At 47.2% G+C, this 12,915-nt stretch overlaps 1 protein-coding gene across 2 annotated transcripts in view; it reads left to right on the forward strand.

Moving 5' to 3' along the window:
- The window catches only part of IL1RAP (interleukin 1 receptor accessory protein), a 47,921-nt gene that overhangs the window by 4,506 nt on the left and 30,500 nt on the right, over positions 1-12,915 (forward strand). For both annotated transcript variants that reach the window (XM_068406063.1, XM_068406064.1), the window contains exon 2: positions 11,606-11,673. In XM_068406063.1, the coding sequence (XP_068262164.1) occupies positions 11,607-11,673 (67 nt within the window). In that variant the 5' untranslated portion in view covers position 11,606. The remainder of the gene's footprint in view (positions 1-11,605; positions 11,674-12,915) is intronic.

Here is a 12,915-nt window from a genome sequence, read left to right on the forward strand (position 1 = left end):
GTTAGCTTTGCATGAAGCTCCTGGGGCAGTTTTGTTGTGCGACTGAAGGGCAAAGATACAGCATGAATCATGCACTCCACAAATACTTAAGAAGCCTCTTCAGCTTTACTAAACTGACGTGTTATCAGAATTAGAAGAGGACTTTAAAAAAAAAGAAAAAAAAAGTTCTAATACCTCTCAGTCTCTTTAATTAGAAAAGCTGCTGTGTGTTGGTTGTGTTTTTTCCTCCTGGTTTTGCTTAATCCCTCGCATGACTGAAATAAAAGTGTAATGGAATATCTTGACTCTCTTAGCTCGGATGCTGTCCACTTACAGGGATGTGGTATTTTCAGATGTTCAGAGGATGTTTCTTATATATTTGATCAACTTGTGTGTAAAAGCTTGTGAAACTGTGACCTAAATGTTTATCCTTAGTGCTGACAGGATGCCGTGGAGCTGTTTAACTATATATTTATAACAATTATGCTGCTTGGCGAGGAACGCGTGATGTTTTCCTCTCAGAGGGAATTTTTGCTTTTTTTTTTTTCCTTTTTCAGCCTGTGATTTGTGGTTATAGTTGCCTTTCTTTATCATTTACCTTTTGTCCTAGATGTAAATAAAGAGCTAATTACAGTTAATCTCAGTGCAAAGGAGTGAAATTTTTAAAGAGTGAAAAATAACTCCCATCTGTTAGATTTGCTGTAGCGTTTTGGGGTTTGCCTTCTACTTGGAAGGAAGCCAAAACTTATCTGGCTCAATTTAAAGTTTTCCTTGCAAATTTAAACTGGATTTTTAATCATTTAAAAAACAAACAGAAATGGAAATGGCTTTTCAAATTATGTTTGGCCATGTTCTTAACGTGCTGGTTGCTAAAACCTGAACAGCTCTGTTAGATTCCTACTGAAATGAGTTGAAATCCCACCACCAGATTCTACAGGAACAGGTTTGAGACCTTGTTCTGGAAAAGCATCTATTTTTCATAGCAGTATGTTGCATTTCTGTGTTTCCTGCCTGCTGGGGCTCCATGTGCCCAGCCAACCAGCCCCAAAATGGCTTGTTCCAAGGGAACTGCTGCTTAAGTAGTTACTGTTTAAGACAGGCTCAGAACCCAAGGTTTGCATGGTTGGTACATTTAGCCCCATCAGCTCCAGTGAGTGCTGAGCTCGGGGAATTAATCTATACTTCGCGCTCATATGTTATCTTTCATCTCAGCATCTCTAAGCACTTCAGAGACATGAGGATGCACAGCTGTGGTGGGAGGTGGGGAGAGGCTGTTGTAAATGTGGCTGGGGAAACAGAGGCACAGATTTCAGAAGTCTCTCCTAATGCTTTCGGTTCAGGGGACAGCCATTTATAAGCTCTATGATGCCTGATTATCAGGGAGGCAGTACCATTTTTCATGGGCTACAATTGGTGATTGATGCCTCTGTAGGTTTCATGTAGATTAACCAGAAACTCATATTGCTACCCTAAACTAGTAGACTGTTTTAAAATCTTCAACCTTAGAGACTTACAGGAGCATAGTAAATGGCAGTAGCAGCAGCCCAAATTTCTAGGGTTTTTTTTTCTGATGTTAGCCGTATTGCAAAAAGCAAATCTCACAAGTAACCAAAAGTAAAACAACCTCACCTCCATCCCCCCATAGTAACATCGAGGGCTCCACCTACATAAATTTATCAGCAATCTGTTGATTCAAAGCTCTGGGATCTGTAGAAAATACTTATTCTGACAGTAAGAACTGTACAAATTCACTGTAATACAAATAATTGGATTTGCTCTGTTGAGAAATAGCTGCCTCTTCCTTCAAGCACAGACACCTCCCAGCCCTTGTTTATAAGGAGGAATCCAGATAACGGGAGGAGGGGGTGTGTATTGCTGCCCAGTGCAATAACGTTGTCAGGCTGTGAAGGGCTTGTAGGACACCCAGCCTCTTTGAATGAGCACAGATGTGCTGCTGGATCCCAAAATGTGTTGCTCTAGCAAATTGTGCTGGTTGCAGTTGAGCCGGACAGGGCTGATATGTTGGGGTGACTGAAGGATGTGGCAAAACTCAGACTCTGCTGGAGTAACATCCCCATGGACTGGGTTGTCTTTCCCGCTCAATCTGTTCTCCTGCAAAAATAGCTGCAGTCTCAGTGCATTTACCTTTCTCCACCTTTCTTGTTCTCTCTCATGTTGCTATGTGGACTTCAGGGAGACTGTTTAATTCTGTCTCCTTGGGAGGGAGGTTGCACACACACAGACACCCCTGATGTGAGGCCATGGAGAGGCGGAAATGCTTTTCTCCAGCCTTACTGTGTCCTCCTCTTCTCCCATTGCACAGGGGAGCTGCATCTTGGCATTTCAGCCCTGCTGAATAGCCCTGGGTTGTGGCTACACAGGAAGGCAATGTTTTCCCCTTTCTAAGCTTCTTTTTTTTCCACTTGTCTGCCAGGTTCAATGACTTTGTAGTTGTTCACAAGAAGTGTCAAAGAGCAAGAGGGGAAACTCAACCCAACTTTTCAAAGACACTGAGTGAGTGCTTCCTCTCAATGCAAAGAGGTAGCCAGCCCAAGGCTAAGGTCAGTGCGGATCTGAGAATACGAAGGTATCTGCTTCCTGGCATTGAGAGTGTTCAGAATGAAAATTTTGGAGACTTTTCAGATTTTTGGCCCTTTGTGGCAGGGTTTTAACACATAGCAGTATTTCCTCCTGTTGCTGCTCCTTGTAGCCTTTGGAAATGTCAGCAGCGCGTATATTGCCTTTTGTTTGTCATTCAGCTGGAGAAATGAATTCATTGCCCTTGTGAGATCAATCATATTCTCCCCAAATAATTAATATTGATGACAATCACATGCCCGCAGCTCCCTCTCAGCCTTCCCACTGTGTAGGTGCTGTGGGTCACAGAGTGGACCTTCTCACAGGAAGTTCATGGGCTTGAAAAATCTGGGTGCCATTGTTTGAAGGCTGCATTTAGAGCTGCACTGATGGGATCAGCGCAGGCAGAGCCCGAGCAAGGTCCCGTGATGGCGCAACCTAATATTTGCAGAAGGAAATGTTAGAGAAGTGGGGAGCAAATGTGATACACGTGACATGGGAAGGATTGTCTAGTTCTGTTTCTTTTTTCCTCCTTTGCTTCTGTCTGTACCCGGATTTTTCTAGTCCCCTTTGCAGAGTGCAACTGTACCGTGCTGACCAGGAAGGGGCAGGGACGCAGAAGGAAGTTGCTGTGATAATCACCAGGAGGACCAAGTGGGTGGGATGGGAATGTGGAGGCCTGTGGGAGGGCTGGAAAGACCTCTGGAGAACTGCTTGTAAGTGGGGTGTTGTTCTGGGGGTGGCAGGTAACTCTTAGGCTTTCAGTGCCTTTGCTGTTCCTTTTTCTATTGCTTTAAATTCTGCTGTGGATTGATGTGTAAAGCACACTTACAGAACAGCCTGTCTGAGCTGGGGGAGAGGGAAGAAAGCATCTTCATGTCTTATTCTTGTTTGCTTTTTCTTATCTGGTTAAATGTGATTAAATTAACATGATTAATAAAAGTGCCAGGTGTGGAAACACTGTGTGGCCCAAACTTGAAAAAGAAAAACTCAGCTGACTTGCTTTTACCCTTGAATATGTTGCTAATCCCAGGATACCCAGAGTCACTTGAGGAAATCCTCCTCTTGCACCGCAGGGAGAGTTGCAGATCAGGTCTGCAGCACTGGCAGCAGCACAGGTAAACCTGCTAGCAGTGCTGGAGACATTGCAATCTGCCTGCGGATTTTGTGGCAATGGTGCAATAAGAGAGATGCTTGGAAAGGGGAGTGAAACGCAGTGGTGTTGTGCTCTGGAGCACGGTGGTGCTTGGAGGCTTTTTGCCTGCTGTGTCCCTCTCTGGGAGAACAAGAAGGGGAAGATGTTGGCTGAATATAGAGCAGCCATCCTGGGAATCGGGTCTGCAAGCACTGAGGGCTACAAGGGGAGGAGATGAAGTGAAAGAGCAGGTATATAGCTGGCAGCAAGGGCTTGAACTTAAGAGAAGAAACTCTTGGAGCATTTTTTTGAGACAGAAGAGAGCCCGTTGCAGCTAGTGCTCAGCAGAGCTGGGTGCAGCCCGTGTTGTGATGGTGGGGATGTGCAGTGGGGCTGCAGAGCATTTGTGAGGAGACGCCTCTCCTGGGAAAGCTGCTCTGGAGTTCAGGAGTCCCAGACCAGTCCTGCGAAAGGCAGTAAGCCCAGCTGATAAACCTGCTTGAGTCTGCATTGTATTCTCTGGGTTTAGAGACTTGGGCCGAGCTAGCTTGGGGTTGCTGCTGTGTGATCTGTTGCACGATGTGGACGTTCTGGTATGTCCACAGGGACAGTAGAACAACCTCTTAGGGAGAGCAGTGGAGTTGCTTACATCTAAATGCCATTAAAAAGGTCAGGAGGCAGAATGTATAAATTAAATGCTTGTTCTCAGATGTCTCCAGGTGCTCCATGAGAGCTAATCAGGACTCTGCCAGCGAGGGAGGAATCTCACTCTGGATTCCTTAAGTCTCCTCAGGTCTTTGAGCCATGTTGGTTGCGGATTTCTTTTTTTTTTCTGTGCAAAGATTAGTTTGTCACTTTATTTTCCGGTAGCGCGATATGTGGGTATTTCTCAGAGCTCTCCATTCACTGTAACATCGTCGTCCAAAATAGAAGCATTGTGTCTGCCTTCATGGAAGGTCTCAGCTCTCTTTGAAGCTCTGTTGGAAGCTTTTCATTCCCTGGCTATTCAGACTTAAAAAATAGACTGTCTTGGCTGGATACCTTTTGCTTGAGCACAGAAGTGCTCTTGTAGATTGGTGTTTGAACTGCTCAGTGGCCAGCGTGTATGCATTTGTAATCTGTGCTGTTTGATTTCATAGCTGAGGCTCAACCTGCCCTTCTTCAGCCCACTCCACAGATCTCTCGGTGATAGTCCCAGCTGTTTATTTGTCTTGTCCAGGTGTGCATATATTTCAGAGAGGTGACAGATTATTGAGCAAGTTTATTTTAAATGTATGAAATGCAGCGTGCTCTACCTGCTAAACAGCTGCCAGAGTATAATCAGCGGCACTCGGGGCTCCAGCAGATCAGTGTGTAAGATCTGCACCATTTCTGCCTTGGCAAGCCCTGAGAGGACCCTGGGAGAACTGAAAAGGAAAGGAGATACTGACTTTCTTCAGTTAGATTTTTTTAAGCCACCCCCTCCCTTCTCTCCGCATGTCTAGATTGCACTTTTTTCCTTTTCTTTCGAGAGGGGGAAAAATAGCTGCTGCTTCTGAATTCTGGTTATTGGCTCAGCAGATTTTAGCACTAAAAGGACGCCAGGGGATGGTATCTAAATGCCAACAGTGGATCACAAATTCCCTGCCTGGCAATCACCTCCGTGTCCCAAAGATTGGCACTGGCAGAGGCAAATCTTGCACTACCAAGGTAGCTCCTAGAAATTAATTGCTATTAATGAACGTCTCCCTGCTTTTCCCTGAGCCTCTGAGCTCGAGGTGGGGTTGCTGCCTGCTCAGCCCATGGGAGCTCTTGGTGCTGTTTGGGGGTCAGCCTTGCTCCTGCAGTTTGCGCTGCTGTGTTGAAGGAGAAATAGCTTGGGATCACCTCCCGGGGTGACCCCTGGAGTGATGCACTGCTGGGTTTGTTCATCCCCTGTCCTGGGCATTTAGTATGAAGTAATTAGTAAAAAGCCAGCAGACTGCAGCCCTTGGCCTGGAAATGCAGTGTAGGAGGCCAGGGAGAGGCAGTGGTGGGTGACGGGCAAATGGAGCAACCTCGGATGCCTGGTGTCATGTCCTCAGCTGGCAAAGAGCAGGCTGAGCCACTGACAGAGAAGGTAGTTTCCAGGTTTTCTTGTTTTCTTTCTTTTTTTTCCCTTCTCTTCTGGATACTTGATAGACCTGGCTGTAAAGCTGTGTGTGAGCACCGAAGCTTCCCAGTGCCAGGAGCCAGTGCTTCCAGGTCCTGTGTGGTGGTGGCCAGCTCTGGCCAAGGAGGACAGAAAACGCTTTGCGCTAGTGACACAGGAGACCTCTCACCAGGGCAGCTTTCCATCTGACTCCTGCTAGTTTCATTTTTTTTTTCCCTTCTGCAAAAGCAACGGTTTAATATTTGCTGTGATTCTAGCTGGTGAAAAAGTTTGTCTGCTCAGATCTGAATGTTTCCTTTGGTTCTGATGATATCGATTGCTTTTATAATAAAAACATTTCAGAAAAAAATACTTTCAACCTGCTCTGTTGTCATGTGTGGTAGCCTAGTGAGTGCAGCTACCCTGGGAAAAGTGAGACCTGAGCACTGATCTCGCAGGTCCGTGCCTCGGATATGTCACCGTTAGACACGCTGATTGGGTCACACTTATGGCTCCTGCGGTATCCCTGATTGCGGGCCAGGTTTCAGCCTTGGCTGATTCCTGCTGAAATGTGCCTGGCTGTTGGGGAGCTGCTGCCAAGACAAATTGGGCTCCCTGCCCTTAGGAGAGATGCAAATGTTTTTCTGAGGGTAGCGTTGGGGGCCCTTTGTTGGTCAGCGTGCGTTTGAAGGGATGAGTGTGGAGAGCAGGGGAAGTGCACTGAGCTGCTCGTGGTGGTCATCGTCAAATCCCTGCTGGTTTCCTCCCCGTTCTGTTCCTGGAAGCTGTCTGGGAAGGAAAATTTTAATGAACGTGCTAATTCCTCCTGGGCAGAAAAGGCTGGACTTCTGAAACCCATTGCCTGTCTTCCTACGCGCGTCTCCAGAGGTTTCAGTGTACCGTTAGGTTGCTCAGGAGGGCTGTGCAGGCCCGGCCAGCTCGCTGCAGGAGCGGCCCTGCTGCGGGCAGGGGCATGAGTGGGGACGCTGGTGCTGCAGCAAAGGGCGGTGCTGGGCCGGGCCCGAATGGCCTCTGGAGGAGAGGCAGGGTCAGAGCCGCACTGTGACTATCCCGGCTAAGTGGCACCAAGACGGTTTATGCTACAGTAATTCCCCCCTTTGTCTGACTTACTCCTGCACAGGCTGAAAAGCAAAAGTGTTTCCTGGAGGGCCTTCGCCCCCTGTCCATTAGTGGTTTTGCTATTACTTTTCTGCAGCTGCTTTTGCAGGCTGCCCTTTGTCTGCCTTTTGGACTCTTTGAATTCGCTCGGACTGTACATCTATTTTCCCCGCAAGAAAACCCAGCAAACTCCGCGAGCAGCCTTCTGCATTGCTGCTGCGTGATGATGCAGGGCCCCAGGGCTCGTGGGCACGCGGTGAGGTGGGAGCAGAGGAGCTGTGCCCCTCTCCTCAGTGCCAGCCCTGCTCTGCAGCCCATCAGCCTTCAGCCCCGACTCCATGTGGCGAAGCAGCAAAGCATTTCCTAAGCTAGCCCACCCTGGGTTTTGCTAGCCTTCCTGTGTCTGCATCCGTTTTCCTGGGGCTAGTCCTGCGTTCTTGAATGCTTTTGTCTCAGAGGGGCTTGGGGCAGAATTACAGAAAGAAAATAATATGTAAAACCTGCTCTGGCCGGTGTTATATTTTTCCTCTTTCTGAAACTGCTTTATTTTAAATGCCCTTTCAGCCAGAGCACTTAGTGGCAAGGTTTTGAAGGGCGCTTTTGTTCTGCGTGCGGTAGTGTGACTTCTCAGTGAAAAGCAAAAAACCTGTCAGCCCTCCCTAGGGGCCTGTGGTTAGGAGGGACAAAGGCATTTTCTTGGAAAATGCAGCATTGTTGTGTGGAATTGGTATGGTGTCTTTGAGAATAGGTGTACAGTAGTTACTTTGAGTGCAGCTCTCTTCATTAATTATTTGACATCTGTCTTGGGTTTTATAATTGTTTGGAAAGTGCATAGGCTTTTCAGGGTCCATGCTGCTAAAGGCAGGAGCAAACGATTCCTTGCCTAGGTCTGCTTGGGAAGGGTGTTTTATTAAAAGGTGTTTTATGTTAAAATATTAATGTTTTTTCTAACATAAAGGCCACTTCTGGCCAGTATCAAATGAAAAACTAAACCTTTCCACCACCTCTGCTTTTAAGAACAGGAGACACTTCTATGACTATGGTCCCCCCACCCCGCTTTTCTTTGTTCCCCAGTAGACAGAAGGTGAAAGTTTGAAGAAGAAAATGCTCAGGTAGGAGAAGGAAACAATTTCTGATTTGAAACAAAATTAACATTTCAAGTAAACACCGTAAGAAAAGATTCTAGCAACAGCAGTGATGGATTGTTTTCCCAAACTGCTCTACCATTTATTATTATTAAAATGTTAATTTATGGAGACATTAAAAACACCTCAGAGTGTATTGGTCTTGTGAGAAGTTCCTGGAGCGCTGAGGATGTATCAGAGCTCTCCAGCTGCCTTCTGGGTGCTCTGATTGCCTGCTTTCTAGCTGTGGTGTGATTTCTGAGCTGGTATGCTCTTCTACTCACTGATTTTATTCCTGGCTCCCTTTAGTGTTTGCTTTTTAATTTATTTGCTTGTACTAAAGATGAGCTCTGTGACCTTTTTGGATGGACGCAGTTGGGTGAACCCCTCCGCTACAGCCTGGGGTTTGCACTCTCTGACCTCTGGCTCCTTCGGTTGCAGCCAGAGATGCTGGTGTTTCAGCGCAGCGATACCAAATTGTGCAAGAAGTTAATGAGACACTGCTGGAATTGCATTGTGTACAGGCAAAATGACACCGTGCTTTCTGATCTTACAAAACAAAGACGCAGGTTGCTGAAAAAGGCGGAGGAAACTCTGCTGTTCCTGGCAAGACCGGGGTGGGTTGTAGTCCTGTGGCGTCAGGTTCTTAAGGCATTGCAAAAGTCACCCTCTCTCTCTGTGACTAAATGGGTGCAATGCTCTTTTCCTGGTGTTACTGGCAGAATCACATTATCCTCCCCAGGGAGGAATGATGACATTGAGTGGCCACAGAACTGCTGCAGGAAGACCTTTCTCTTTGGGGTACATCACAGATTCGGGGCCATTTAAAGCAAAGCATCACAGTGCCAGCAGCACTAGTGCACTAGAATTGGTCCCTGCACTGTGTTAGTAGAACCAACCATCAGATCCTGTAGCATTAATTGAATTTTTTGGAATAATCATATGCCACAGGAAAGGAGCCAGACTGCAAAAACCATCCTGTCCTACAGTCCCTTCCTTCTTCATTGTGTATGAGCTCTCAATTTCTTTATCAAAGGGGGAGAATCTTCTTCCTTCATCTCAGCTGGCAAATGCTGGTGTGGTCAGGGCATCCAGGAGGTTGTGATGGCTCCCCTCAACCAGCCCTTGACTCTGTGCACATGCCTTCCATGGCCCCTTGTATTTTCGATAGTGGGAGAGCAGCCAGGGTTGTGGTCAACTGAGTCCCATTCCCGTAATGGAGAAATTGCTGCAAACTGACAGGCTCTGTGTCTGTCTGTCTCCACTGATAAAATCTCTGCAGAGCCTGGAATGAACCAGAAGTAAATCACACTGTGCAGGGCTTCTTGTTTCTTGTTCTACCCAGATATAAAATCAGAATTTCCCTACGAGCAGGCAGAGCGTGGAAATCTTAGATACATTGCTCGTGGGAACAGAGACCTGGTGGCTCTTGGAGACAGTTGAAAGGAGCATGTTCCTATGAGCATAGTTAATGGATGTAAATATTAGCTCACTGCAGAGTTCATGTATCACTGAGTGAAACATAGTAGTTTATTTTGGCCTTGAGCCACATAAATGGCCTTGCTCTACAGGACAGAAACTCATCCAAAGTCAGTAGTTGTTCCTGCTTGCTTCAGGGCTGAATTCAGTCTGATTTGTGCGAAATGCAGGAGAGAATTGCTGGAAAATAAGAGTGAGTTAGGACATGCAGTGCATTTATCTATTGACAAATGGAGAGGACACCATGAGGGATCTTTATCATGGGAATGATCCCCTCACTGTTCACACTCTCTCTCTTCTAGCATGTGAATTCCCAAAAGTTTCTAAATTCCCACCAAAAGTGCACCATGTTGGTTCTGTCTGGTCTGATGGCTTAAAGATGTTTTATCTTTCTTCAGCATTTCCAGAGGGTAGGAGTACTTAATTTTGTTTCCTCCCTGTGGAGTCATCTTAAGTGACTTTGGGAGCTGGTTGTAGATGGCCGTAGAGAAGGGTTTGATTAGCAGCTGGAATTTCAGTTTGGGTGAAGGAGGTAGGGACTAACCAGCCCTCTCAGCTGGACCACAGGGAAGAAACCTCACCTTCTTCCTGGCTTCTTGCCCATTTCTGAAGGCCTTACTGCTTCCAAGGCAGTCTGCAGCCCGTTGCATGGACTGTGCGGGGAAGAGCAGGCATGTTCCGCATTTCCTTTGTCTCTTCGAGGTGAGCCCCGTAGAGGGAAAGCATCGTACAAAGGCTTTTCAGATGCCAGCATTGAAACGGAAGGATTCAATATCCGCTGCTGGGTTTTGAGTAGTACAGTTCACACATCCCATTCTTGTTAATCTCTGCAATCTGTGCAGTCTTAGGTGCTCTCTGCTTATGCTCGAAGCCCTTCTGCGTAATGCATGTATTATGGACAGGTTTATGAGGGGCATGTTTAAGGGAGCTCTGTGGCTTCTCTCCCCACCCTTTTAGCCCACCCTGATGGAGCAGATTTCCCTGTCATCTCATGAGCATGCTCCTGACAGTATCACCATGCTCATTACTGCATCTGCCCGGCGGAGCTGAGATGCTTTGATGAAGTTCAGCCTTTTAACCATCTCTTCTCCCTTTGTGATCTGACAGCACCCAGGAATTTCAAAGGCAACCTTCGCCCCCTTAATGAGAGCAGGTAGTAAATGCCAGCTTTCGTGACTACCAGCTTGTAAGTTTCATCCTGGAAAACCTAGAAACACAGGGAAATTTAATTCTAGTGAGTGAACAGCTCTGAGAGCCGAATGCCAGATACCGGAGCGGGCAGCAAGTGAAGCTCTGGCAGTGTACATTTATCTCAAATTACAGGAAATTGTGCTCTGTAGCAGGAATGGAGAAGTCTGGGATTGTTTTCTGCCTATCAATGCTGCTTTGACAGTATAAACCTTTGTTCAGATAATTTCCCAAAAGTGTACAAACCTGGCACTTGTTTACTCCCGTGAGGTGGCTGTTCCAAGGAGGGTTTGACTGGAAAAAGCTGAGGCTTGTCCTGCCTCCACGTGCCTGCAGGAGCGGGGTGAAGCAGCCAGGACTCTGGCAGCTGGCCTCTTCGCAGGCTGACCTTGCAAATTCGGGCTGCACCGGCGTGGTTGTCGCACCGAACTGTCAGACTCGTGTTCAGGGCAAATGTGCTTCAGCTGGTGCTCGCCCTCACGAGTGCTTTCTGCACTTGTTCTTAGAAACGAGTGTGTGCGCTGGCAGAATGAGGTCTCTGCAAAGGACCTTAGTGTTTTGGGAGTCAAAGCTTGGGATTTCTGGCCTGCAAGCATCTACCTTACTTCTTGTGCTCATGGACATAGACTATTCCAGTGGCTTAAGTCAGTGAGCTCGTCTGTCATCTTCTGAGCCATCGCCTCCCAGGGTTGGAGAGCTCACGCAGGCAGGACAGCACTGCCATACAGATGATTTTCTTAAGGAATCTTAATGAAATAAAAAAAAACATACCAGAATTAAAGGATCATTGGGTGGGCAGAGGAATAAACACATATAGTCAGACTTAAAAAGTTGTCTGCAGTGATGAAATACTGTAAAATAACCAGAAGCTCTGTGTGTTCTTTGTCTCAGCAGGATGAAGATGGTCGGTGCTCTGCTTGTTACACTGTGGCTGTGCATGGTCACCCTTGGCAGCGGCTCTGGTAAGGATGTGGCACGCGATAGGTCTGCTCACTTATCATGGGAAGAGCTGATCTGGAGCTGAAGAAGGAAAACTGGCTGCAGTGATTTTTAAGCATTTACAGTATTCCTGGATAAAATGGTTGTGTGTAAAATAGCAAAATGCGTGAACACGATGTTAGTTCTGTGTGGGTATTGTATAATGCTCACGTATAGAGGCTACAAGCATGGTGTAAACAAGTTCATAAGCAAATAGCAATAAGCACCATCTCAACCTAAAAGTTCTTTGCAAATTCAAGCTGCCCACTTGGTCAGTATTGTTATTCCCCTTCTGCAAGGGGTGAAACCAGGGCTTGGCACGCAGTGCTGACTTGTCACCAAGTTGCACGCAGGACCTGGGCTTGAACCCGAACTCTGCTATTCCTGGTTGGATCCGGAGGGGGTTGAGATTCCGGCACTTGGCTTCTGACTCATGTCTCAGCAACTCAAGGGGAGAGGGGAACTTCTCGAGTAAGAGGAGCTCTCATACCCATCTCACTGAGTCACTTTCCTGACAGGAAATATGTTGTCATGCTCACAGCTCCTCTGGCACACGTTCAGCCCAGCTCTTGTGAAGGGGCAGATTGTGTGCGTCTCAGCTCCGGACTTCCTATTTGGGGGTGGAAGGAGACAGCACGATTTGCAGGAGGCGAGTGGAAAGTAGGGGGGAGGAAAGAACAGGCACTGGCTTTATAGGGGGAAATGTTCAGAAATAAGGCCTGTGCAGGGGATTGACAAGTACCCCCGTGAGTCCTTACCCCTCTGCAGCACTGGCAAACAAGCAGTTTGAATACCCTGAGCAGATGAACAGCTCTTGTATCATTATCTCTTGGACCATGCTGAATTATCAGGGCCAGATTCACAACGCATATCTCAGTGCAAGATTCATCACAGAGGCTGAAGGCTGGGAGGCTTTTCCCCTTGGGTTCCCAAGGGCTGCAGGCATTCGCAGTAGGCTGTAGTCTTCAGTAGGGGATGTCCTATTCTGACTAACCTGATGGAAGTGGTGAGAAGTGGGGAAACAGCAAAGGAGAAACAGTATATGGCTCAGGTCTCCTCCGCTAAGCCCTAGGTAGTAAGAGTGCCTGGGGAAGGAGGGACTCAGCGATGCAGATTGCTGCTGGGAAAATCCCTGCTTTGTATGTGCTTCTGGACGTGCTGTTCTGCTCTCCACCAACGCAATATCCTCCTCCTGCTGAGGCAGCATTACGACACCCCACGTACAA

The sequence above is a fragment of the Nyctibius grandis genome, chromosome 8 (genome assembly GCF_013368605.1).
Source record: "Nyctibius grandis isolate bNycGra1 chromosome 8, bNycGra1.pri, whole genome shotgun sequence".
Lineage (NCBI taxonomy): Eukaryota > Metazoa > Chordata > Aves > Nyctibiiformes > Nyctibiidae > Nyctibius > Nyctibius grandis.